The sequence below is a fragment of the Acromyrmex echinatior genome, chromosome 4, assembly GCF_024713525.1.
Source record: "Acromyrmex echinatior isolate Ae372 chromosome 4, ASM2471352v2, whole genome shotgun sequence".
NCBI lineage: Eukaryota > Metazoa > Arthropoda > Insecta > Hymenoptera > Formicidae > Acromyrmex > Acromyrmex echinatior.
Genome location: NC_141855.1, coordinates 6,786,256 through 6,809,619, shown reverse-complemented (window position 1 = coordinate 6,809,619; position 23,364 = coordinate 6,786,256). Strand labels below are relative to the sequence as shown.

The 23,364-nt window shown below is 34.5% G+C and overlaps 2 protein-coding genes across 7 annotated transcripts in view; both read left to right on the top strand.

Annotated features, from left to right (window-relative positions):
* smash (smallish) overlaps positions 1 to 14,634 on the top strand; it is a 69,370-nt gene extending 54,736 nt beyond the window's left edge. Inside the window, exons 5-19 of one of the 4 annotated variants that reach the window (XM_087405366.1) lie at positions 379 to 1,920; positions 2,399 to 3,316; positions 8,095 to 8,397; positions 8,516 to 8,743; positions 8,865 to 9,229; positions 9,410 to 9,791; positions 10,224 to 10,280; positions 10,752 to 10,849; positions 10,958 to 11,074; positions 11,267 to 11,390; positions 11,962 to 12,078; positions 12,359 to 12,558; positions 12,789 to 12,952; positions 13,015 to 13,179; positions 13,494 to 14,634. In XM_087405366.1, the coding sequence (XP_087261492.1) occupies positions 379 to 1,920; positions 2,399 to 3,316; positions 8,095 to 8,397; positions 8,516 to 8,743; positions 8,865 to 9,229; positions 9,410 to 9,791; positions 10,224 to 10,280; positions 10,752 to 10,849; positions 10,958 to 11,074; positions 11,267 to 11,390; positions 11,962 to 12,078; positions 12,359 to 12,558; positions 12,789 to 12,952; positions 13,015 to 13,179; positions 13,494 to 13,516 (4,803 nt within the window). In that variant the 3' untranslated portion in view covers positions 13,517 to 14,634. Of the gene's footprint in view, positions 1 to 378; positions 1,921 to 2,398; positions 3,317 to 8,094; positions 8,398 to 8,515; positions 8,744 to 8,864; positions 9,230 to 9,409; positions 9,792 to 10,223; positions 10,281 to 10,751; positions 11,075 to 11,266; positions 11,391 to 11,961; positions 12,079 to 12,358; positions 12,559 to 12,788; positions 12,953 to 13,014; positions 13,180 to 13,493 lie in introns of all 4 variants that reach the window. The other 3 variants (XM_087405365.1, XM_011066825.2, XM_087405367.1) reach the window with 3 other exon arrangements.
* Positions 14,635 to 14,784: 150 nt separating this feature from the next.
* Positions 14,785 to 23,210, top strand: LOC105152491 (uncharacterized). 3 transcript variants are annotated; one of them, XM_087405369.1, is made up of 7 exons: positions 14,785 to 16,238; positions 17,032 to 18,817; positions 18,927 to 20,266; positions 20,666 to 20,779; positions 21,341 to 21,491; positions 21,748 to 21,945; positions 22,149 to 23,113. In XM_087405369.1, exons 2-7 carry the CDS (start codon positions 17,053 to 17,055, stop codon positions 22,163 to 22,165), a joined length of 3,585 nt encoding a protein of 1,194 aa, XP_087261495.1. In that variant the 5' UTR covers positions 14,785 to 16,238; positions 17,032 to 17,052; the 3' UTR covers positions 22,166 to 23,113. The 3 variants fall into 3 exon arrangements, with proteins under 3 accessions (XP_087261495.1, XP_087261494.1, XP_011065128.2); XM_087405368.1 differs by having other exon boundaries at positions 15,527 to 16,434; XM_011066826.2 differs by having other exon boundaries at positions 15,546 to 16,434; positions 23,034 to 23,210.
* The last annotated feature ends 154 nt before the right edge of the window (positions 23,211 to 23,364 follow it).

Sequence of the window (23,364 nt, the reverse complement as noted above, 5' to 3'; positions counted from 1 at the left end):
AATCGTCGTTAATCACAAAATTTTGATTTGCATTTTATTTTATCTTTTCTATTACGAATAAATCCGTGCAAGAATTGTCGGTTCGCGAATTCAAAACTTACCGCCCTGCAATGATCAAACCGTATTAATCGTATGGCCATGACCGCTCTATTTTTACATTTGTTTACATTAAGTGTTACTTGCAAACATTTATTTAGTCCCAAGCTATTCGTCGCGCAATCAATAGTAATTTTTATAAATTAATATCTATTAAATCGACAAGAAGAGAATAATAATTAAATATTAAAGCGAACCTTTTTTTACTATGAAAAATTTTTAAAAATAATATCCTTACGAGAATATACATTGTTCGATAATATTATGTTTTTCAAATTGTAGAGCGATAGGGATAGCGAGATCGAGAAGAGTCATTCGGATGTCGATAACACCATCGATGTGGCCTCATCCATGACGACGAGCATCGCAACATTGACGACGACAGCGGCAACAATCGCGACTACATCAGTAACAGCAACGATCGCATCAGTAGCAACGGCAACGACAACGACAACAGCTGATACTAGTAAGACAATAGAATCGATAATAACACCGATGACAACAACGGCAACGACGACCGTACCGATAACAACGACGTCTACCGCGAGAAAAACGTTTGGTGGTGGTTTTCATGGCAATCTGAATCACAATCAGGAATACGATTCGGGTACTACCGCGACAACGAGTTCGCCCGAACCGGAAGAATATACGTATGAAGGTGCCATTCGTGGTTACGTGTCGAGAGTGTCGCAAAACATACCGCGAAGATCCTTGACTGGAATCGACTCCAAGTTAGACACGGCAAAATCATCGCTGAACGGTTCAAAGACAAACTTGAATGATGAGAGTAGTAAGTCCCCGCTGTCAATGGTAAAGGTGGATATATTGAAGCGACGTGAAGTGTTCGAGAAGGCGTCGCAGAAGAGCAGCGACAGCAAAGCAAACAACAGGTTATCCGGTGATTTCACCGGCACGAAATCGATCAAAGAGAGGCTATCGAGTCTCGAGAGACAGAAGTATGAAACGGAGAACGGTGACAAAGCCACTAATAAGACCCTCAATCGATTGTCCGGCGACATGAGCTCTATCCGAGAGAGGCTCACTCATTTAGAAAAACAAGCTTCGGAACGTGAGAGCAAGAGTTCCGTTCATCGCAAGCTCAGCACGGAAGATCTGGAAACGGTGAGGCCTCTCAGGGAAAGATTGTCCACCTTGGAGAAGTACAGTAGCAGCGACGAATCTTCGGTGCCGACCACGACGAATGAGTCGCGTTCGCACAATGGTGAATTCACCGCCAGGACAATAAAGGATCGTCTTAGTGCACTGGACGTAGCCAGGAGCAAAGACACGACGGAGAAACGAGAACCCACACACGTCGGCAAGCATCCGCTTTGTTTCCGTGATCAGGAGAATAGAGTCGACACATCGACACCCAGCGAGAGGAGTTCGTCGCCCGACTCGGAATATCGTGTACCACGAGCCGTCTTCCACAGAAGTCTGGACTCCCTGGACGCGGACGCGTCCAGCGGCCCAGACACATTCGAGCGTGTGCAAAGCCTCGAAGAGCTCGATTATGGACGTCAATATCCCGCTTCGTCGTCGTCCGCAGAACTCTTGAACGACACGGACCGCGAGGATTCGGGTATTCACACCGCAGACGTAAGTTGCTCGGTCAGCCAGGCAGATGAGCCGATCGATGAAGAGATTGTGCAACACACCAGTGGTACGATCGTCGAACGAAGAGAAGTCGAAGAGAGGATCAAGACTATGTCCGTCATCCAGGAGGACGCATTAGCATCGGGTATGATAGTGGAAGCGCCGAATGACACCGCGACTATTCGCTCACAGTTCACCAGCCACCGGGAGGCAGTAGCAGTGAACAAGGTAAGAGAAATTATTGAAACTTTTAAGATTGTATTTTTATTATTTTTATTGTATTTTTATTATATAAATTTTGATAAAGTTCTATTTGATGAGAAACAATTCATATCTTCACAGATTTTCATTTTAGATCTCTAATGCCCGTTTCCAATATAGATTAACTTTAATCTTAGTTCAACTTACTCTTCGTTTTTTTTTAATTCTAAAGATTAGAAAAAAAACGAAGAGTAAGTTGAACCGAGATTAAAGTTAATCTACGTTGGTGAAAATATGCATAAGTAACTTAAATTAGAAAACTCGAAACTGACACCCGTATTCAAGAAAAAATAATTTCATTATTAGCTACATTTTTTCTGGCGCCTATTCACACCTGAAAAATCAGAATGAGCACTATTTTACTGTTTCCTTTACACAATTCCTTTTTTCTTTTTGGTTTTGGGTTTCGGACAACTACATATCGGGTAACTCTCTGATTCTGTAGGGTACTGCTGACACTTCTGGGGAACTATCGACTAACAAGTCACAGTCGCAGGCGCGCATAGAGGCCATTACTAATTCTAATACACTTCGTTCGCATATTTCTGTGCCTCGCGCAATCACCCATCCGAGTCCCAAAATATCTCCGCGAGAGATGACAATCCCCGAAAGCCTTTCGAAACTACGAGCGTTCGGCAAAGACGTGGCCGAGTTCAAGACAGATTCTGAACTAAGTCCCAACGAGTCCATAGTATCGGCCAGTCTGAAAATCTCTATCGAGCAAGCGAGACCGAAATTTATTGGCCAGGCAAAGCGACAGAACCCGCCCAAGGAACATCTCTCCAATCTCCCTCAACCTCAGCCGTGTTTAGAAACCATCCCCGCCGCAGAGACATACCAATTGTCCTTTCCCTCCGTCAGAGCGACGACGATCCCGACTAGCCTCTCTCCTGAAGCCAGTCCGATTTCCAAACCCGCGACCTGCCGTACCACGTCCAAGATTCCCACCCCTCTCTCTCGCAAAACCACTAAGTCTTCACCAACGAGTCCCGACTCTGTCTTGACCTCGCTCGTTCCAAAATCTTCGCCCTCGAAGGCGCACAACGCGAATAACAAATCCTCGACTAGTCAATCTCCCTGTTCGATTCGGAGAACGTCCGAAACGACGACTGTCGAAACCTCCTCACCTGTGTCCCCGCAAACGAGTTCAGCGGAACTTTCACCTTCGTCGAGATTACCCGCAGCGAGTACGCGACGCCACGACGATGCGCTATTGCCTGCGGAACGACGTCGCACCGTGGTGGAGGTGTGCGAGAAGGTGGTGGTACCTCAGGGCAAGGCACCCATGACGCCGCCGGTGACGCCGTTCATCACAGTGAACCGCGTCAACACGGTGGACAAGAGGACAACCCCCGTCACCGAGGTTAGAAGCGATCAGCAATCCGGCAACGCCTCGAAAAATTCCTAAAGACGCGAGGACCATCTTTTCTGATCTGACAATAACAACCGCGCAGTGTCCTCCTCTTTTTATCAGCCTCTAGACAAGCCATACTAGATCTTGTACGTAGAGCCACCGTCTCGTCGGGCGCGAGGAATGCGAGGGTGTGTCGAGGGTGTGAAACGCTGAGAGAACGAGGGTTCCAGGAGCAACTCCGTCATCGTTTCGACCTTATCCGCGTACAAACTACGTTGTTTATCAGCCAACGGATCGAACAGGTCGAAGACATACGTTCCACGTTAGCTGAACAGTTGTGTGATTCTTCTTCGCTTAACGTTTACACTTTTTCGTAGAAGTCACCCGGTTCGAAAGTTCCGCTCCCAGCTCTTCGAGACTCGAGGGCTCCTCCGAAGGAGAGATTTTATTTTAAGGATTTTAGTCTTAACGAATCGCTGTCGTCTCTACGCTCAGTAAATGCGAAGTTACATAAACTTAGGCTACGTACGACGCTAGTCATGTAAATAGGCGCGACGCAGGTGCGAATATAAGATAATCTTCGGTTATACGAATTATGTAGACTTGTAGATCGGCAGAAACTCTACCGTGAAACTGCTGCTACGCGTTATAATATACGGCGCAACGACTTGTAATAGAGTTCACAATTGCGGTATTATGTCTGTAACGTAACAGCAGGCAGCCTAAGCGCTATCAAATACACCGTCTAAGGAAAAACGTAACGGCCGATCTCGGCATTAATTGACTTTAATCGGCAGTTTAACTTTATCTCCTCCGCGATTACAGCGAAAGCTGCGAACAAATGGTCGATTAAAGTTGACCGCCGATATCGACTGTAAGCGGGAATAAACCATTGTGATAACACGTTCAATCGCTCCTCATCTTAATTACGATCGTGCATTAAGTCGAGCACGTCGATTAGAATATCGGCGATATCGCGTTCTCCAAGTAACACTTTAATTAACTTCACTTGCGATGCTCCGAGCAAATTTTGAAAGAACTCGCCGACACTTGACGCGCGATTATGATTAATTGTCATGGATTATAAGCGGTCGACCGAGAAAGAACGAACAACGATGAAATATAAGATACATTGGCAAACAAAACTCGCTATGTCGTATTATTTTCTCTTGCATTTATGACATGAGTCTTATCGTGCGGAATAGTAAAGCTTTATCTTGCTTTTTAATTTCTTTTTTTTTTTTTTTTTTTAATTTTACAATTCATTACATAGTTATTATCAAAGAAAAATTTCGAATTGATTGAAAGAATTTGCACCTGTAAATTGCAAATTCATCGAAATTCAACAAATTAATTGATTCATTTATGACGATGAATTTTGACGAATTATTAACGAGATTCGTCAAGACGTTGAATAACGTAAACAGCTTGTCATCGCAAATCTTGACGCAGTTCATCTCCATGATTAACAGGGCGCATAAATACGCTCTTTTAATAACAGTTCAAAGTACGATGGATATATCAGCCGTGTGACGCGCGGAGTCAAGGATCAGTCGCGGTGTCAGTTAATTATTAATAAAGAACCATTCGTGCCGACTGTAAAAAAAAAAGCAACCACGTGACTCTACATCGCCGCCATCAACGGTATTTCCATCAACGATTGTCGCTCGTTTGTTGGCGCGCGATCGCTTTCTTTCTACGCGTCTCAGTCTCCTCGATACACCGAAGAGGTAAGACGTCATATACTCTTGATTGCTTCGAGCAAGCAGCGATTTGCTTGAGCTGTGTGTTAGCCCCCGTGTGGGACACCGTGTCGACGAACGGCTTCTTTTTTTCCTTTCTTTTTTTTTTTTAGTAGACTCCAGAACGAATGGCAATTTCACGAGACACGCATGTCTGTACGGATAGCCCCGTTCGGGTTCAGGGCCTACCTTCGAAAATCTTCAAAGAGATATTATTCAATTTTCTCTATGTCTTGTCTTGCGATTAGTAGCAATAAAAGGAATAGTAAGAGGAAAAAGAAACGCTAATTATATAGACATTAATTCTCCAGCATCACTTTGTATCTTTTAAGGTCACAGTCGATATCACATTTTCTCAAAATTCTTATTCAAATTTCAACATGTAAAAAATAAATAAAATATAGTCCAGTTTTTATTATAGTAAAAACTTATTGTTATAAAGATTTCACAAAGTACAAGAATTTTTTTTCAGATTTTTATGTAGTCTAGAACCATCAAAAATATATGCTGTTTCCCTCAACGATCCAGAGTGTAAACTACGATCGAAAATTTCGGAGGTGATGCTGGGGGATTAATTTTATTGAAACAGTAATTCGAAATCAGTCTCTAAACGGTTTCAATAGCCTAAAATAAAAATAACATTAAGAGGTCGATATCATCGATACTTTCTATTTTGTTTTTATCTCCACTGTCGTTTATCAAAACAACACGTCAGACACGCGCCTGATTTGTTCACAGACAAATAGAGGACAAGGTAGGCCCTGATCAAGTCCCTTCTTTATCAGTCTCACTTAGAAACGGACGATTGTACATATTTGGTTGGTGAATTCCACGTCGCACTTTGCACTCCATCGAAAAACTTGTGCCTCGATAGCGGAGGCTAGATATCCCTCTTATCTCTCTCTTTCTCCCTCGATCGCCGAAAGAGACCTTATCGCGCCGTTTGCGCGCTCACAGCCGGCTTTAATCAGTCTGACAACACCTGACATCACGGTGATCTCTAGTGGCTGTGCGATTTTCGAGGCGTGTGCACGATCCGCTTGCAACTTGAGAAAGTGAACGTAGTTTTTCCCTCCCCGTGTGCTCGTCACCTGCATGCGATTTATGAGTATAACTCGTGAGGTAAGAGGTACTACCGAACGGTTAGGCGTGAATGTGTGAGTTATTAGTGAATGTGTGAGTTTTTTTTTTTAATTTTGCCGTGTAGTGTTTGAAGAGATCGCGTGATCGAGTTGCTTCGATTGACTTGGCACTTGTAGGCTTTCTGACGGCTTAAGAACGCTCACTCGTGTATTCGCTTTTGAAACGAGAAAGAGTATTGAATAAGCTATTAGCTTATGATGATATTATCTAGAAGTTACATAGAAGTTACAATGATTTTCTTTTTCTTTTTTTTTTTTTTTTTTTTTTTTTTTTTTTTCTTTTTTTTTTTTTTTTTTTTTTTTTTAATTTGCTTTGAGAAACAGAGTGGGAATGAAAAGAGTTGTAGAGAATTAAATTTATTTCGAATATTAGTTCTATACTGATATGTTAATATTTGATTGATCTTAATTAATTTTTACACAATTCTTCTGTATTTAATTTTCAGAGATATTTAATTAGTATTTTATTCTTTATTTGCACCTTTGGAGCTTCTTTCTTTTCAATCGCTTATGATCTTAATGCCTCATAATTTCTTCTAATCAAAGGCGTTACACAGTGCATGGAAGATATTGACACTATTTTAACACAATTTACAAGCTTCTGTTCGACGATGCTTTACTGATCACGCATCGCCAACCAGCAAATTACAATTTTTTTTGCAATATATTTATGTTAAAATATTTTATAATTACAATTAACGCTATACACGAAGATTTTGCAACGATCTGCATTTAATAATTAAGATTATAATATGATAAATGAATAGGTTTTATTCAGATAATCTACGATGAGATGAGATCAATCTTTCACGAAATTGATCTTGTCACGATTGTGACGAGATCTGCAAGAGATACAAGAAATCTTGAATCTCTCTCTCTCTCTCTCGTAAATCGTCGTTATTCGAGTCATTACCCGAAATCAGTGCTTCTCGAGTCTGTTGATATCGTAACATGAGCTCCATACATCTTCATAAAGGCGCGTCAAATCGCGAAGAAAAGCGCACGTGATTGCGGAGATCCGCGAGACTCATCAGACGTATAATCATTACGTAACATGCGTCGACCTGGTAAAATGCGCCCGCGTATTCCCACAAAGGAATTTCACATCTGGTACACGCGAGACATTCTCCTGACGTTTTTTTTTTTTTCGTGTAACTAACCGTTACGCTGGGAAGATATGCCGATCACAATTGCGGTGAAATATGGCATCAAAGTACACGCATTATATTATGTCACTTAACGATTGCATCATCGGATCCACGAACGCGGATGTTACGAGCCATAAAAATCTCCGAAAGCATAATCTCAATTTAAATGTCGCAGTGCGATTTCTCGTTACAGTTTTTTAAAATGATCTTGTATAAGTTATCTTACATTAACTGTATGACATCACTTTTATACTTAACTACTAGTTTGATACACATTACGGTACATTTTCTAGATATTTTTTAAGTATTCGATTGGAATAATTAGAAATTAAAAGATAAATCGCGACTTTTTTTTTTTCAATTATACAATTTTTCGTCGTATAATATCGCAGTGTTTATATCTATCATCCTAATTAAAACCAGTTTACCAGTTTTTTATCCTAATTAAAATGTTTATCCCTATCATGATTACCCTAATTAAAACCAGTTTGTAAAATATTTTCTTGAGACGTTAATTAACCGAAAAATGCATTTGTATCTTTGAACATTAATGAGCGCGACCAAAAAGAAGCCACCAAAAGAAAGTGATCTTGTCCTTTTAATCAGAATTCATGCGTCTCCGATCTTCGTATATTTGAGAAATTCTACTCTAGACCATCGTCCATCGATTTGCATAGAATGTAGCGTTGCAAAATCTGCGCGAAATTGCATTTTACATATTCCGCTCTCGGCTACACTACGACTCGTCTCTTCAGGAACGGATCGTTATCGAGAAAGCGGACCAAGAGGAGGAGGCAGCCACCACCGCTGCGAACCGCCCAGCAGTGGTCCCGGCAGTCGAACACAAGCAACAAGAAACGACGGAGACGTCGACGAACGTAGTCAAGAAGAAGTGCGACGTCGACATCGACATGCACGACGCACCTAATGCCATGGTCGCTACACCGACAGTCGACCATCCGCTGGAACGACCGACGAACCTGAATTTAGCCAAGCAGGAAGTTAGTTTGGTCGACGCGCTGAATACCCCGAATCCAACGTCACCGATTTCTAAACAAGTTAGTTTAAAATTACACTAAAATTTCAATCCCTTTTGTACAATCCCTCTGTACAATAATTTTCTGAAACAATTCATTGAGCGACATTCACAATATAAATGTCCTTTGTTATTTATAGTTTCTACCGTTAACTCTGTCCAATGATGAAGAAATAATCGCTGATCAGCCTTTCCTTCTGAGTCCACCAACGAGCGTGGAACCACCGAAGGAAAAACCACCGCCGCCTCCGGTAGACGTCAGCGACGATGATAATCCTCCGCCGGAGCCGCTCAAAAGATTAAACTCCACTCGTAGAATCAAGAAAGAATTACGCACGAGACGCTCAGATTTCCTCGGTATTGAAGGGGTAAGCACGAATCCTCAAAGATCCGCCGTTTCTATTCATCTCAATTGTTTTAAAAATAATCAGTCATGTTTAAATTGACAGATTTAAAGATAAACATTGTCAATTTCGATTTTATTAACAGCAGGTCAACGACGAAGATTTCGAACCCGAGTTAACGCTGACGAAACCACCGGATATGGCGGCGATTCTCGCTGAGGAGAAGCGCATCGAACAACTCCATCGTCGCTCGTATGACACCGACAGTAATTACGAGCAAGATTCAAGCCACGAAAGAGATTCCGGGGTCGAATTAGGACACGTCGAGGATTGGGCAAAACAACCTGTTAGCCCCGACATGTCGCAGCACAGCAGGCAGAGCAGCGAACCTTTTGGTGCCAGTGTGACTTCTTCCGAGGAGGATGAAATTACAAAAAAAGAGCGGGAGATTATTGAAGTTCTCGAAAAAGAAGAACAGTGGCGATACGGCGATAATCGCGAATACAACAGGTACAGATAAAGTTGTCTCTACATGTAATTTTTTTTTTGTGAATACAAAATTCAGAAAATGCACAAAATATTCAAAAGACAATTTTAAAAATATTCAGCTTTTCAAGTGTCTTCTGGACTTTTGTTAAAAGAACAATTAATTCGTATTCTGACGAATAAATACATTGGTGATGCCATTAGTGACTTAGGAGAAAAACTGGCCCACAAACTGCGCGAACTCGAAGAGGAGAAGATGCAGCTGGAGAGAGAGGCGATATTGCGCTGCAACGAGGACGCATTTCGCAAGAGGGACGACGCACGCAAGCAGGAAGATGCTTCCTCACACGAGCAATCGCAACAGCAACACGATGAGACAGCGAAACAGCGGGAGATCCAGGTGCGAACGACGGAAAAGGAAGCAAAGTACATCGGAGACAAGCGAAAGGACGAGGAGCTTGAGACGCAGTCGGAACAACTGAGGATGCAGAACGAGATCGAGGAGAAAGAGCGGAGAGTCGCTGATGCGTGTCGTAAGGAGGAGATGCGCATCCGAACGATGGAAAGTCAAATTCGCGAGCAAGAGGTAAGGCAAATGATTCAGTTTTATATTTTTTGAACGCGAAACTAACGAGGAAAAAGAGCCTGATTTTATAAGTAGATGGTAAATTTAGAACACAAGGTACTTATTATCTTTCAAATATGTTCTTCCTTTGACATTTCTGTCAATTGTTTTTTTTTTTTTTTTTTCCGAGAAGAAACTCGAAGCTATGCACAAATTTCTTCTAGCCGAGGCACGCATTTTTAACCGATAGCTTGAAAATATCCTTGGGGCAATGCTGTGATTCTTGTCGATATCTTTTGATCCGTTCATACTACCATTATTTATACATTAAAAAAAATTGCATGTTACATTTACAACATTGCCTGAAGGATTCGATTGTTCAGTAGTATGGTGCAAATCAATATATAGTGTAGTGTAAATATTGATAGAGGGATCATTGCTAATTATTCACAGAACAAGGCATTGGTCGGTGCTGGGTTGAGCAGCAATGAAGATGAATTCCCTTCCGGGGTAAGGCAACAGTTGTCTTCACCACTGTTTTAGTCGCTTGTTTGCACAGAACTTTTACATAAGTATTCGTATATGAATTCTTTAAATCTCTTATTATTCTGTCTCTTTTAAATTTCTTTCGAGATATCTTAATTAATATCAGCTTGTTTCGATATGATCTCTTTGTATGTAATATGTTAAACGAATAAATTAATCATATATAAGAGAGATTAATTAATTTTGTTAGAGTTGCTAAAACATAAGTTCATAGAATCACGAAAGCTAGCAATTAAAATTAATTAAGTTTTGAACTAAATGTATTTATTTATTCATGAAAATATTTAGAGTTATTGTATTTTAAGTAGTAATAATTGCTTCTATTTAAGAGAGTATAATTAGAATTAACGCGATAGAAACATTTTTGTCTAATAATATTTTAAATATGCATGTAAAGATAATAAATCATAAAAATATCGTATGTTGTCTTTTTAGGAAGTGCTACGAGTGGAAAGGGAACTTCTACAATTGGAACAGGAAGAATTAAAGAGACAACGCAATAATTTGGCTTATCGCGAGCAGAAGCAGCTTAGGTTAGCAGAACAGTTACAAGAACAGTGGAAATCCTTGCAAGATGTTGCACAGAACTCTATTAAAAGCACGCAACAATACAAATATCATACGCCTGCTGTGAATTACAGATCTTCAATGCCAAATTTGCAGTTTCAAGATGCGCCAAGAAGGAGACCACCGCCACCACCAATTCCACTTACTAAACCACGTATGCTAGATCAGAGACAAAGAGATGTTACAATTAGGTAAATACAATAATACATGAGAGAGAGAAAGAGAGAGAGAAAGACCTGTGTTATTGCATTTCTTTTTACTACACAACAAACGTTAGCTAAATTACGTCTAGATTAAAGTAAAACTTTTATATGATAATAATAAAATGGATATATAACAAGATAATTAATATTAAATTTTTTTTTATTTAATTGGGAATATAGGAATAGCCGTATACCATCCGCGGATTCGATTCCTCAACAAGTAGACGCATCGATTCGCGAGAGCGCATCGACAACGACACTTGGAAATCACACTGGCCAGCAAATGTCCAGACAGACCTTGCAGGTAGAGACCTTATAATCAGAGTCTGGCCACGAGAATATCCGGCATTTTTTTTTCAAAATTATGCGAGAGAGAAAGATATGCGCTATCTCACTCTTACTTACTCTAGAGTGGCACTGTGGAATTGGAAATTTAGCAGCTCTATAAGCTTCATAGTGAATATAAATACGATGAATATATAGTTTATATAATCTAACTTTTTTTTCGATTTTGCATATTTTTGCATAATAAATGTTTACATAATAAATATTTGTGTAATTTAAGTTTCTTTCTGAGTAAAAATGGTTGAATGCGCCAACACTTTTTTGCAATATTCCATGGTCAAAAGACTAGATAATGAAATATTAGGTGTTGGAATTCGTAGCGTTTTTTAATGAAAGAATGTTATTTATTTCACATGAGCATTAAAAAATACATTAATGAAAGTACTTCCCATCACTTGTAAAACGCTACGAATTAATTCCAACACCTAATACATTTCAAACAACTGCAACGAATTGAAGAAAAATGTCGGGTCAATCACGAACATAGTTATATCGTGGCCAGACTCTGACTATAGGTTCTTTATTTACAGGCATTAAGTGCAGTACCGCGTCCACGAATTGTTCAAGGTGATCAGTGGGTCCAGCGAAGGAAAAGTGACGTGCCTAGAGGAGCTAATGATGTGAACTATCAACATTGGCTTATTCAAGTGCGTATTATTACATTTTATATTAATTGATACATTATGTATAAATTTATGTAAAATTTATTTTCTTTATATAATTCTATAATTTTTAAAGAGATACATTAACTCCATTATAAAATTTGTTCAATAAATCATTTATAGTTAAAATAAGATTTTTTATTTTATTAAATTTAATTTTTCAGTTATATTCCAATGTTTATCATGTATTCTATTAAATTTCTAACAAAATCTTATCTAATAAGGTATCATGAGATAAGTTCTATCTCAATTAATTTCTCAACAGGAGGCGGAACAAAGGAGGATTAATGAGAGAAATCAACGATCACCGGCGCGAAAATCTCAACCGCATGTAACTGGCACTTCCGTACCATATAACGCTCCAATTCGGACAGACAGCAAACCGCTACCCGATTCTATCATACAAACTCTAACACAAAGGGTACAGAGTAAAACGCAGGAGAAACCTCTTTTAACAAGGCGAAGGTAAATTTAATTAGTATTCGGCGATTTACGAAAAAATTAATTTTTCGAACTACTGATATTTTTTATATAATAATATACAAATAATAATATACAACGAAACAAAATTTTTTAATAAAAAAATAAAATATATTTTATTTTTCACTTCTATATTTGATATTTGAACTTTCATTTAGACTTTTTTTTTTTCAAAAGTTTGCTTTTTACGAATTATAAAAGAATATTTTTTTCAGGCCAGAGCAAGTTCAAGAACACTTGACTGTGCAACATCAATCACCACAGTATACGCTACAATCTCAAAAAACACATACGCCAATCGCGAATAACAGTGGAAATCAAGAAAAAATGCTTAGCGTGAGTGGAAAGAAGAAATGTTCACATTGCGGGGAGGAATTAGGTAATGTAGTAAGTTAGTTAAAACATTCTTTCATCGTTATAAATATCTTTATGATTCTTTAGGTCGAGGCGCTGCGATGATAATCGAAAGTCTACGATTGTTTTATCATATGGAGTGCTTCAAGTGTTGCGTATGCCATGTGCGTCTCGGCGATGGATTAATGGGAACGGACGTGCGCGTTCGAAATCATAAACTCCACTGCCATAACTGCTACTCCAGTGATGATGGTACAAACATTTAATTCGTCAAATAATTGTATGATCATACACGTTGTGATTTCAAGAGTATTCGTTAAAATACACATTATCTTCGATATAATTAAAGAAAGAACGTTTTTAAAAATTTCATTTTAAAAATAATTGCAAATGTACAATATTTATTAATCTCTTGAAAATTTTATATCGTAAAAACATAAAGACAATTATTAATGCAATTATAAATTATAAATATGCAAAAATCAGTAAAATATTTTCACACACACACACACACACACACACACACACACATCTCAGAATTTACTACATTGCTGTTAAATTTTCAGGTGTCAAGTTCAGTTGTGTGTAGAAGTCTGGTTAACGGAATTATGCTGATTAACTTAATTGTAACGCTTTCCGGCTATATCTTATGATCTTCATAATCAACCGTTTAGTTACCCTTATTTAAAAGTGTCATGTTGACACACGGCATAAAGTAAATTGCATAAACATAATTTTTTGATCAAATACAAAGAGGAATGAAGTTGTCCCTCGCGCGATATATTATTTTCCGTATTTTTTATTCAAAGTAATGAGTTTACACATGTATGCAATACTGTTTCTACCAACTAACACGAATCGTACGTGAAGGATGTATATAAGATGTATTTATGTAATTAGTCTAGACATAAGATAACTGTTGAGATGGTTTTAATTTGGATGTAACTGGCGTCATTTTACTGACGCTGTATATTTTTGTAATATAGTTCTCGTACTATTTATACCAGATATATCTAATTTACAATTACAACGGTTATAATAGAATACACGCGAATGCTTTTTCAAGCGAAGTCTTCGATCTTTTTTTTTTTGTTTTTTTTTTGTTTTTTTTTAAAGCGAATAGCATGAGGTTTCAGTATAATAATCAAATAATTAAATTTCGGCTTCGCGGAGCGGTCAAGATGATTACAAATAGCGAATCTAGCAATATGCTAACATAGTTCAAGCTTTAAAAAGATGTCGAGGCCTTCTCTCTGGCACACATACAGATGCGTGCTATTGTATTATTTTTTTTTAATTTCCAGCTTTTTTAACTTCAAAAATTTATTTTGTCAAATAATGCCAACGAGTAACGAAAAGCGTAAAGTATTCTTTCTATTAATAACTGAATTACATATTTACAAATCAAATTCTTTTTAAAAAGCATCTTTCTCTGGAGGAATATTAGTTTTAAAACACTGTCAAGAATGTAGATTCGCCACTACTAAATTAAAATAAAATTTGTCGGTATTTCCGTACTCTGGCATGTCTGCAATTGACTCGACTTGATTGTACGTTTTAATATAAACAAGACGATGGTCTTTTAATCGCTTCCCATAAATGTGTCGAAGACATGTTACATTGTGAAATATTGTAACATACGCGTCTCGTGTTATTAATGTAATTTTATATTATTGAAAAGAATAAATGTAAAACACATAAAATTGATTAATTCTGTAAAACATTTATTTCCTGTTTTGTAAAATTTTTTTACACTTCCAATTGAATCCAACTGAACACTGAAATTGTAGCATTGGCATGTAATAGCATAGCAATGATATGCCATGTTCAATAAAATAACAAATGTAAAATAACAGAAAATGATAACAATTTGCTTACCTGTTGCTGTGCTATGTCGAAGTTAATACTTAATGTCAATTATATATTAGATTTTTATGCGTAAAATGGCCGAGTTTTTATTTCAATCATTAAAATTTCAATAATTTAAAATAAATTTTAATATAAGCACATATGCAATGAAATTTTCTCAACACTCCTTCATATACCTCATCGTTGCTCTTTGTGTCAAGGACTGAACATCCTTCAAGGATGCATTTCAAAGTACGTATAAAACTTATCATGTATCATTGTATCCTTTTTTTATCATTCGGTGAACAATAATGACAAATGATGCACCATGCGCTTCATACACAATTCAGAACCCAAGTCTGATTCACGTTCGTATCTAGCAAACGAGAATGGATTGAAATGAATTGAAATGGATGTAACTTCAGATTTTCAGAAATATTGATTCATGTTAAAATGAATGTTTTTCAATCCTGAATGCATTTTTATTCATTTATAGGAATTGCATGGAGCATATCTCTTGCCTTTCAATCTAAATAATAATATTAGCTTTTTCTGTGCACAACATACACATTGTAAATATTGTTCAATTCAAAATTTTATAAATAGGAAATGCAATTTTTCAATCCAATTGAATCCAATTAAATTCAAAAAAAGTATTCGATATTTATATATTAGGTGTTGGAATTAATTCGTAGCGTTTTACAAGTGATGGGAAGTACTTTCATTAATGTATTTTTTAATGCTCATGTGAAATAAATAACATTCTTTCATTAAAAACGCTACGAATTAATTCCAACACCTAATATATAATACGCATTCGGATAGAACAAAATTCCATTTTAATCCATTCTCGTTTGCTGGGATTATAAGTTGACAATGGTTGACAGCACAGCATAAATCTGAATACGCGACGAGATTTCGTATTATTATCCTTGCACAAGGAAAGATTCAATTTCATGATGCGAAACAAGCCGGTATTCATATTATTATTCGATTCTTATATTTAAGATTGTCTTAAATACAATCTTGAGAAATACATCTTGAGATGTCGTAAGTCAATCCGAGGACTGTATTAATATCTTAAGATATTATTTAAGACCGTTTTAAAATAAGAACGGATTAAGATCGTTTTAAAATAAGAACAGTCCATAGACGGAGAGAGCAGAGATTTAGAAAGAAGCACTGTCCAACTGCATATACGCAGTGGTTAGCGCAGAAGTATTATTTTATTCTTACTCACCGAGTGTTAAACGAAGATTAAGTGATACTCTCTGCGCTAACCACTACGCTTACCAACCAATCGCTTACTACTAAAACGAATGCATCCTTCATGTTATCCCTTCAGATAAATTTTCACGAGCTATTCAAACCGGCTGTTTCAGCGATAAAAGAATCAAATAATGAATATCAAGCGTCCATTTTGATCACGTGATCCTTTTTGTCGCTGAAATCTGAAACAGCCGGTTAGAGCAGCTCATGAAAATTTACCTTTTCACTTTTGTCTTGTTTTGTGATCTAAAGTTGAATGCTGATTGAACACAAATAAAGTGCATAAATGAGTTGTGTTACCTGTGCGAACTTAAATTTTTATCAATGAAATTCCATTTATGTATGAATCGCAATTGTGTAGAGATGATGTAAAAATATCAATGAAATAAGGTTATAAAGAATAACTGTTTTTCAGATTAGAAAATTATTATTTTCATCTTTCGAAAAAGCGATCTTATTTAGACGCTACAATTAGTTATTTTCCAAAGAATTTATCTTTTTGAAGCAACATACTGTAGCGTCTCTCATTTGAGTTTGTCATTTCATTATTATTGAGAATTTTGAGAAATACATTTTGATTTCATCTGCTTGCATTCGATCGATATGATCTTTTAACAAGTTATAAAATTTATTTTTTTTTTATGCTGCACTAAACTGCATTAGTACTTTCTTTCTCACTTTTGTCAAATATATACCTATTTCGTTTTAAGTATATAAGTATATAAGGTATATACGCAGTTTAGTTACAAAAAAAACAAATCTTTCAATTAAAAGCAATTAAGAAAATTAATAAAATAACAAATAAAGTAAGAAATTAATATAAAATAAGAAATTAATAAAAAAAAAATAAAATATCCCTTTCACAATATTAAGCAACAGTTTAAAATTATTCCTTCTGTGTTTCACTAAAGACATGCAACAGCAAGTTTCTTTCAAACAAGTGAAGAAGTCATATATGCGTTAATATTTGCTATTTTATGCTTTTAGATATAAACAAAAACGTAAGCCATGTGTTCTCACGAGAGCATCACATGGACAATCACGGACAATTCTGTTACGGACAGAATGCTCGAGAATTCCCTGATACACAAATTTAGACGATCACGGAAAATACGAAAGAGCACAAAACTACTCAATACTGAAATAAAGAAACATTGTAGTGTGACAGATTACCTGCATTATGTAGAACTGAAAACAAATGTCACACGAAACTTAGTAAAAGACACCGATACTAGTGATAGTAGCAGTCTCAGTGATGTTGATTATGATATTATATATAATTCATCAAAACGAGCCAAATATAAAGCCAGAGATTTTCAGAATTATGTTTCTGTCAGCGAGGAGGACTATAAAGGCTGTAACAGAAGAACTGTCATACGTAAGAAGAAAAACAAAGGCACAGAAAGAAGAGTACAAGTGAGAAAATCACCGCGATTGAATCCTGTAGTGTCTGAGGAATGTATTAATACAGGTTGGCAAGAAGTTATAAACAAGAATAATAGTGTACCACGTAAACGATCATATACAAATATCTCGAATAATAAAAGAAATATGAAGATTAATGATTGTATTCATTCGAGAGCTCAATCTAATAAGCAATCTCTTTCTCCACAATTAGATTCTCAAATCGGTTTGACATCGAATATAATGAAATCTGGAAATAAATATGTGAGACAGAATCACGAAGATTTTGATGCAATAGATAATAAATTAAGTTCCAAAGATAATACGATATCCAATAAAATAAAACCTGTGAGTAAAAGAAAGTTACAAAATAAAAAAGATCAAAGTGCAACAATAAATGAATCAAATATTGAACTTGATTCTCATGGTTTACATTATCACTCATCTCTACCTCAATCGACAAGTTTAGAAAATAGTACTAATGCTGATAATGAATTAAATTCCCTTGTTAAATCAAAAGATAACATCAACAAATCAACTGCAATAATCGAAAGTTCAATAAATGCGAAGAATTGTAACGCTTATATAAATTACAAACCAAAATTGTTAAAAGATGTTAAAAGGAACTTGATACCAGCGCTAGAAAAAGCCGATTGCATGAATCATAGTAAAGATATAACAGATAAAAATATAGGAAATGAATTAAGTTATGATCAGTTACTTCCAGATATCGTAAATTTTGATCGATACCACAGTACACCATTAAAGAAAATACAAACAAATATACCTAATAAAGATTCGTCATCAGATGTTTTGCAGGACCAACAAAAAGACTCTGGAATTGATGAAGATTCGCAAGATAAGTTGGTCAAGATCGAAAAATCTAATAAGATTCCAATGAATCAAAATATGGAAAAAAACGCAAAGAAAATTTTTATTTCTTCTCTTGAACTGAAAAAAATTGACGAAGTATTCGAAACAATGGAAGATAGTGTAGAGGTTGTAAAGGATCCACATTTTAATGACATTTTAAGAGAACAAATTAACAAAGAAGAAAGGACACCTTCTGGAGAAGAAGAAATGAAAAATGCCCCCCAATTAAATCAAATTAATATGAATGTAGAAACAAATGAAAAAGATGAAAATTCTGTAAAAGCGAATGATTCAAGTGATATTCAAAAACAACAATTGTTATCTCCTAAACAAGATTGTATGAAGAAAACTCATTCGAAGCCTTGCAGTCTTATTCAAGAGGAAGAAGATGATAGAATAGTAAAAATTCCCGCTGAAGAAGAAAAAGATATATCTCTCCAATTAAAGGAAGATAATGTAAAGGTCGATGTAGAGGTTCCTTCAATTAATCACAAAGGTAAGATTATTTTATATAAATTCATGAGATTAAAAATAACCGATTTTTTCTCGTAAGAAGAATCGTACAAAGAATATACATATATTTGAAATCTTAAACAATGTTTCAGGAAAACAAAATAGCAAAGAAGAAAAAGAATTCTCTGAAGAAAAAATAAAAAATTTCCCTCAATTAAATCAGATTGGTAATGTCACAGAAATTCGTTCGATAAATCATGAAGATCGAACGCATTTCGTAAAATCAGAAAACTCACTCGATGTTCAAAAACAACAAGTGTTATCTCCTAAGGAAAATCATATAAAAGATATTTATCCGAAATCTAACAATAATATTTTAGACGAAAATAATAGACAAACAAATGATGAGAAAGAAGTAAATAATTTCTTCCAATTAAATGAAGTTGATAAGAATGGAGAAAGGCATTTAATAAATCAAGAAGATGAAGCTTGTATGGATACACATGATACACAAAAACATCAAACTTCATTACCTAAAATTACGTGTACTGAAATTCTGAACAAAAAATATAAGCTAATATATAAGGAAGACGATGTTGTCAAGAGTAATATAGAAACACTTGATAAAATTGATAATACGAATATTAGCAATGAAAATCCTTCTATAAGAAAGAATACTTTAATATATTGTCCAGATGTCGTTGATCATAATACTGACAATTTGCAAGAAACAACGATAAATGAGGAAGAAATTGAAATACCAATGACATTGGAAACTGATAATGAAGAGGATAATATGAACTATATGTCACCTCAAACTAAAAAGCGACTTCAGCAGCAAGCAAGATTGAATTTAATAGTAAACAGCGATTCTAGTGAAAGCGATGACGAATATGTCACCAAAATTTCGCAAAAACATATTGACAGTTCAAATATGAATTATTGCAATGAAGACGACAACTTAAGCAATGATGAAATCAACTGCGCTCCTAAACAAACCGAAACAGTCATTTCATGTAGGGAAAATATTTGCATTCGCAAAGAGGCTACATCAGCTATAGAAGAAGTAAAATTAGATATAATGAATATGAAGGAAAACATAGAAAAGACTGAATCATTAATAAGTTGTACATATGAGAATAATGATTCATTGCAATCTGCAACAAACAAAAACCGATTACAGGAAACGCCAAATTGTGAAAATGTACATAATGATAACCAAAGTCGAGAAAACTTAATTGAAAGTCTTCAGTTAAGAGTTTCTGATAGTGATGTTTCGTGCAACAGTAAGAAATCTATCAATGAATTTCAAAAACACAAACAATCTATGTTAGATAAGGAGAACATATGTACTAAAAGTAATCAGAATGAAGAAGCAATAAGCACTGAATTTAAGACAAGACATGAATCCGAACACAAGCAAAGTACACAAGCATCAATCAAATGTTCAAACACACATCTTAATAGCTCTTGCCAATATAGACCATGCAATGTAAGTAACTCGAAATAATATCAGAATTATTTCTTTTGACTTGAAATATTTTAAGAAAAATCATATAAAGTTTCTTTCTTTTTCTTTCTCTACATTGAAATACATTCTTTTTACATATAACAAGATAGAATAAATTTTAGAATTCATTTAGAATAATTAAAAAATGAATTAAAGCTATCAACAAAAAGTGACATATTTTGCACTAAATTAATGCCCATAGAATGAAATTTTTAATGCAATATTTAAGAACTTATAATTAATATAGGGAAATTTCTAGCAAGTGTAATATATAATGTATAGTGAATTATTATATCTTTGTTTGCCAATATCAAACAAGGATGAAATGATTTGCTGTATTACATTGTGTTCTTGCTAGAAAACGCTTATTACCTTTTTTAGTTACAACAACTAATCGAAGATCAAGACTTGTTTGTGGAAACAATACCAGCAAGTTTTACATTAACCGATCTTTCTGAAGACGAAGAAGCTTTTATCTTAAATGTTCCAAGCAAGGTATATTATATGTTTTTTCTATATATGTATGTATATATGTATGTGTATATACACACACACACACACACATATTTTATATATACATATACATCCTATATATAAATTCTGTATACTTTTTAAAAATAAAAATTTATTAATTCATGATTTAGAAATCACAAAGAAGTACCATATATATATCGTCAATCATCTCTATAAATACAAATTTCTAATTCTTTGATCTGGAGACACGGTAGTGTCTCAGTTTTAATTTTCTATTAATCAGTGAAAATAAAAAGTTGAATTGAGTAGTTGCGTATATGATTGTGCAGTAAATAAATTTATTTTTCAAAGTGGAAACGCTAGCTTAATACAAGAATAAAAATAATATTAGGTGTTGGAATTAATTCGTAGCGTTTTACAAATGATGGGAAGTACTTTCATTAATGTATTTTTTAATGCTCATGTGAAATAAATAACATTCTTTCATTAAAAACGCTACGAATTAATTCCAACACCTAATATGATTTCATAAAAATTTTTTTTTTTAGATCTGTCAAAGTTAATCTTTAAATTATTTTGTAGGTACTGCAAAGCAACTTGCAAGGTCAAGTACTGACATTAAAAGATAAATCGATAAAACTCAATGAAAATAAATATAGAATTGTATGCAAAGAAGTGGGTACAACATCTTGTATTTTTGCTACAGGTAAAAAACAGAAGCCTTATAAGATCAGTAAGTAATTTTCTTCTTTAAGTAGGAATATTATATTTTACATACTTAATTGTAAAGTAAAAGTTTCCTCAATAAATTCCTAATAGAAATAATACATGTGTAGAAAAATAAGATGAGATATAAAATATATTATAATAAAAAAAATAATTATTTTAACCGCGCACGCGCACACACACATTTTATTTTTTATTTGATGTAATATTTTTCATTGTGAATGTGAGAAATTTTCTATAAATTGTTATATTTTATTTTGTAGTAAATATTAAAAATATCAGTACTATTACCGTACGAGAAAAATTGCCACAAGATTCGAGAAAGTCAGATGTATTGAATTCTAATAATACTGTTTCTTCTATGCCAAAAGTACTGAACAAAAATCAACAAACAGATACAAAGAGAAATTCAAAATGGTTGAAAATCTTCAATAAGAAGCGCAAACGAAAAGAAAGTTCAGGTATAAATTATTATTAATTATCACAAAATATTAATCGATATATAAGTTATAAATATCATTATACAGGATGTTGCAAAACTCGAAATAGTAGCAAAAAATTTTTCGAAAAATTAAGTAAAAAAAGTTATTTGCAAATTTTTATTTTAAACAATATTTTCTAAAATATAAGAGTTTTAATATGGCCAATTATATACTATGTTTAGGCGATGAGTATAAGTGAACATGCTGAAGAACGCACTCATCTACTAATAATACGGCACACGCGAGACATGAACATGCGGCCATCTAAAATACATAGGGTGCGAGTTTATTTAGCATTATAAATGCTTGAAAGCATTTTTTGATTGGTCAATCAAAAGCTTCGAAGCACTTGTAGCATTAAGTAGACCTGGTGAAAATTTTTCTCAGACAAAATTTTTTTCATATAATTTTTTATAATTTCTATATAATTTTTCAAAATTTCTCTATAATTTTAGAACTTCTTACATTTTTTATACGAACTGGAACATTTCTCAGAAAATCTACATCTTTTCTCAGAATTTTTCATATATGTTAACTATGAAATATCATAAGATTTTTAAGATTTTTTTGTAAGTATAATTTCTGATGAAATGTTACAAAATCTAAAAAATTTTAAAATATTTTTTAAAAATTATGGGATGAAAAATTTTACTTGTATGAGAAGTTCTGAGAAAATATAAACTTTCCGAATATTTCTGAGTATTTCTGAAAAATGTTCCCATTCGTATAAAAATTATGAGAAAATCTTTCACCAGAGTAGCCTTAACTTGTAATTGGTCATATTTATAAACCTTTATTATATTTCAAAAAATACTGCTTCAAATAAAAAAACAAATAACTTTTTTACTTAATTTTTCGAGAACTATCTTGCTATATTATTTTGAGTCTCGAATTTTGGAATATCTTGTGTAGAGATTTTATATATTTTCCTATTCAAAATAAATCACAAATCATGCAACTAATCAAAAATTAATTTTTTATCATTGTTTTCTTAAATAAAAACTAATAACAAAAAAGAAAACATATGTAAATCTTCATTGATCTGATATAAATGCAAATTCTTTCAGATCCTGAAACTTAATATCTGCAATGAAGAAGGAACTTATTCTTATAAATTAAAAATATTAAAGAAAAAAGAAACTAAAAACGATATATATATACTTTATAGTTTGTATATAATGAACATATAATTTTATAAAAAAGATAAAAAGAGACCAGATTCAAATATATAAAATTTATTTACTTATTGTTGTATTCACTCGCATACCTACTATTTATATTATTTATATAAATAAATGAACCATCTATATGCTGCTTAAAAATTAAAAAAAGAATTCGTGAATGTACATACATATATACACATACATTTTCTTGATGTTAGATTTACATGTGTATGTG